Here is a 3,406-nt window from a genome sequence, read left to right as displayed (position 1 = left end):
CCGACGACGAACGTTGTGGTTGCAGGATGCTGACTAAACAAGAACAAACTGCAGGCACCGTAAGGACACCATGGCTGATCATAATTCAGTCGTAGAGGTCCGCACGGACTACGGTGGTCGAACATGTGGTAGAGGCTACAAAAGGAGACCTGGCCAAGCTCAAGGTTCTCTGGCAATCTGCAACTCAGAGTGAACAGGCCCAAAGAGGGGCAGAATATAGGGAGTTATCAGAAATGCTAAAGGTCGGATTGGATTGTATCGGGACTACTCTGCCCCCATTATCTCAGCTAAATGCTCAGTATGAGGAACACACGATCCGGGGAGGAACACACGATCCGGGGAGGAACACATGATCCGGGGAGGAACACACGATCCGGGGAGGAACACACGATCCGGGGAGGAACACACGATCCGGGGAGGAACACACGATCCGGGGAGGAACACGAATGAGCGATCCGGGGGAGGAAGAATGTCTGTTCAGTGACGTTATAATTTCTATACAACGAGAAGATGAGCGGGAGAAAGCGTCAAGGTTAGATGATGTATTGAAGAGTCTGAATGGCCTACAAGCGCTGGCTGAGGAACTAGCTCGAGGAGTACATGGAGCGAAAAACGATCTTTTCTCCATTGAAGACTGTACTCGTACAGCTCTGTTGAATACGGAACAGACAAAGGGACAACTCGAAGTTTTAAGACAAACGAGGATCACTAGATACAAGTTTATGTAATCTCACATCATGCACACACTCACACACACGTTGGTGTACACATACACACGTTGGTGTACACATATGGCTGCTCGTGGTGCACAAGCTTATTGTTATAGAGCAATCACAGTCGTATTATTCATTTGGATAGTGCTAGTCTATCTTCAATGCTTTTGGTCCTAGTTGCCTGCCTGGGATGGAGGACCTAGGAAGATAGTTGTCGGGACAACAGCGAGCAGTGTGGCATTGAAATTGTTGGTGGTGGAAAAATGTGTGTCTTAGATGGATCCGTTCATAAGCGCACTTTTTGATGCGACGGACTGCCAGCTGTGGAAGCCACCGAAGCGAAGACCGCGGGAGCCAGCACCGGCGCGGCACCTGGATAGTTTCCTCTTGCTTGTGAAGCACGCCTCAGATCTTGGGGACGGTGACGCCTTCCGGAACAGGTTCGGTCGGGTCGGTCTCTGGCCGAACGGACCCAGAGGTGGGCCGTCAGGACCCGGCATTGAGGCGGCGACCGAGGGATATGGGGCATCTGGACACACGGACGGATACATGTCGGGACATACTTACGGGACGCGTATGAGACACAGTCGGAGTTTGCCGCACCAGCGAATCGGGCCGTCCGACTCGGCCCTGGGTGTCCCCGGGGCGGGCGGTGCAGCCGATGGTGTTGTTCTGATCCGGTCGCCGGGTCAAGTGGACGGCCAACTGACCACAGACGACATGGCCATGTCTTCCAGTCCGGGTTCAGTCTCAGGCGCAGTCTCCGTGTCGGAAGCAGTCTCGGTCTCCGTTCCCGCCCCTCTCCCACTCCGCCGAGACCCTCAGCCACTCGAACAGCGCTGGGACTGGAATTCTGGCGCAGACACCGCCCCCGACTCCGCCCTACCCGAGACCAACCGTCCGCGACCAGCCGTGGCCAAACACCCTGCTCTTCGCAAGGACATCAAGCGCTCCTGTCCCACCTGCGGTTCCACCAACACGAGCCAATGGCGCGTCATCTCCGGTCTCGTCCATTGCAATGCCTGCTACGCCAAACTTAGACGCTGGCTACAACGCAACCGCAAATCAATGTATAAACCAGCTGACACAATGCAAGGCTTCAAAGCCATAACCCATGGTGGCATGGTCTAACCCATCTCACTGTTAGATACCCAACCCTGGCCAGAACCGACCACCATAGGTCTTCTTAATTCGGAACAGAGGCCGTCGCGTCCTCCAGCGGTCGTTTTACCGAACTACTACTGCTAATATACAACACTACAAAACTCTCATGCTGGGTGGGTAGTAGCGCTGGGTGGATAGTAGCGCTGGGTGGGTAGTAGCGCTGGGTGGATAGTAGCGCTGGGTGGGTAGTAGCAAACATTTCCCATGAACATTTTATGTGAGTGTGCGTAAGGCTGTGCCAACGTGTGTGACCGTTGTAGCCCGCATCAAACGGTTCATTGAGGGCCTACCGTTGTTGCCTCGTATCAGGGTCTCGGGGTAGCTAGCAACGACTCGATTGTTTGTAATCTCATCCGCCTGTTCGAGAGCAACGTTCATTCGCGCATCTAGACATAAGAGGCGTCCTCGGTAGTCGGTTCCGGTGGTCAATCTGATTGTGACGGTCTGACCCAAGACGTTCCGTAAGAATTCCGATGGGCTTCCGGCATCTGCGAAAACACGTGTGTGTTTGTCATGGTGGAGACAGCCATGGTGTGTAGGGCTTAGCGGTGTTGTGTAGAGTATGTGGGGTTACTGTTGGAGGTCATATAAAATTAATTCTGGAAATGGGTACCTGTTGTAGCACGACTGCGAATGAGGAGTTGACGGAGTTGAAGACGGGCAATAAGCCGATTCCGGCGATCCACCAACAGAAGTCTTCGTCTGCTACATCGTTCCCGGCGGTAGAGAGCACTGTTGCAGTGTCTGATGCTGGAATCAAGGAGTTTGCGGCACAGGCAAGGGGTGGTGTGGACGTAGTGATAATGCTGTCAAACGGGTTAGGTTTAGAAGCCAGAATGTCCTTGGATGGCAGCCGGGTGGTTTTCTCACGAGGGCCCAAGTTGACCAAAAGCATACCACTTAGCCACGTCGTTGACGTCATGTGGGACCCTAGGGATTACAAAAGAATCAAGACTGACGCGAAACTTAATGATCACTGTGCAGCCCTCCTACTCAACGATAAGACATGCATTGTCATCTACTTTGACAGTCGCACACAGCGGGACGTCTTCGTAGCCGTCGCCCAACAGGTTCTCAGGAGATCATCTCACTAACAGTTTTACTCTATATCAAAGATCCGGATATACCCCTGTAACTCAGGGACCAAAACGACAATAGCCTGTCGTCTATGCTGGCCACGAAGAAACGAGTGACACAGATTCCTTACTTCCTCCCGTCGGATTTCCCCCGTCTACGAGCACCCCCTTTAGCTGAGCGCCCCCGTAGCTGACCGTCCCTTAGCTGACACGGTATCGCTATGCCCCATATATCCACCGCCCGTCGGTATACCCCGCCCGTCGGTATACCCCGCCCGTCGGTATACCCCGCCCGTCGGTATACCCCGCCCGTCGGTATACCCCGCCCGTCGGTATACCCCGGCTATCGGTATACCCCGGCCATCGGTATACCCCGGCCATCGGTATACCCCGGCCATCGGTATACCCCGGCCATCGGTATACCCCGGCCATCGGTATACCCGGCCATCGGTA

The 3,406-nt window shown here is 54.2% G+C and overlaps 3 protein-coding genes across 3 annotated transcripts; 2 read left to right on the top strand and 1 right to left on the bottom strand.

Annotated features, from left to right (window-relative positions):
* Positions 1-989: 989 nt before the first annotated feature.
* GNI_058000 (hypothetical protein) lies at positions 990-1,844 on the top strand (the record flags this gene model as incomplete). Its single annotated transcript, XM_011131711.1, has 1 exon — positions 990-1,844. One exon carries the CDS (start codon positions 990-992, stop codon positions 1,842-1,844), a length of 855 nt encoding a protein of 284 aa, XP_011130013.1.
* A 246-nt stretch (positions 1,845-2,090) lies between these two features.
* On the bottom strand, positions 2,091-2,464 carry GNI_057990 (putative U6 snRNA-associated Sm-like protein; the record flags this gene model as incomplete). Its single annotated transcript, XM_011131710.1, has 2 exons — positions 2,091-2,365; positions 2,452-2,464. 2 exons carry the CDS (start codon positions 2,462-2,464, stop codon positions 2,091-2,093), a joined length of 288 nt encoding a protein of 95 aa, XP_011130012.1.
* Positions 2,465-2,482: 18 nt separating this feature from the next.
* On the top strand, positions 2,483-2,971 carry GNI_057980 (hypothetical protein; the record flags this gene model as incomplete). Its single annotated transcript, XM_011131709.1, has 1 exon — positions 2,483-2,971. One exon carries the CDS (start codon positions 2,483-2,485, stop codon positions 2,969-2,971), a length of 489 nt encoding a protein of 162 aa, XP_011130011.1.
* Between the last annotated feature and the right edge of the window lie 435 nt (positions 2,972-3,406).

The sequence above is a fragment of the Gregarina niphandrodes genome (assembly GCF_000223845.1).
Source record: "Gregarina niphandrodes unplaced genomic scaffold scaffold00008, whole genome shotgun sequence".
NCBI classification, from domain to species: Eukaryota; Apicomplexa; class Conoidasida; order Eugregarinorida; family Gregarinidae; genus Gregarina; species Gregarina niphandrodes.
Note: the sequence above shows the minus strand (reverse complement) of the source record. Positions and strands in the feature narration are given on the sequence as shown.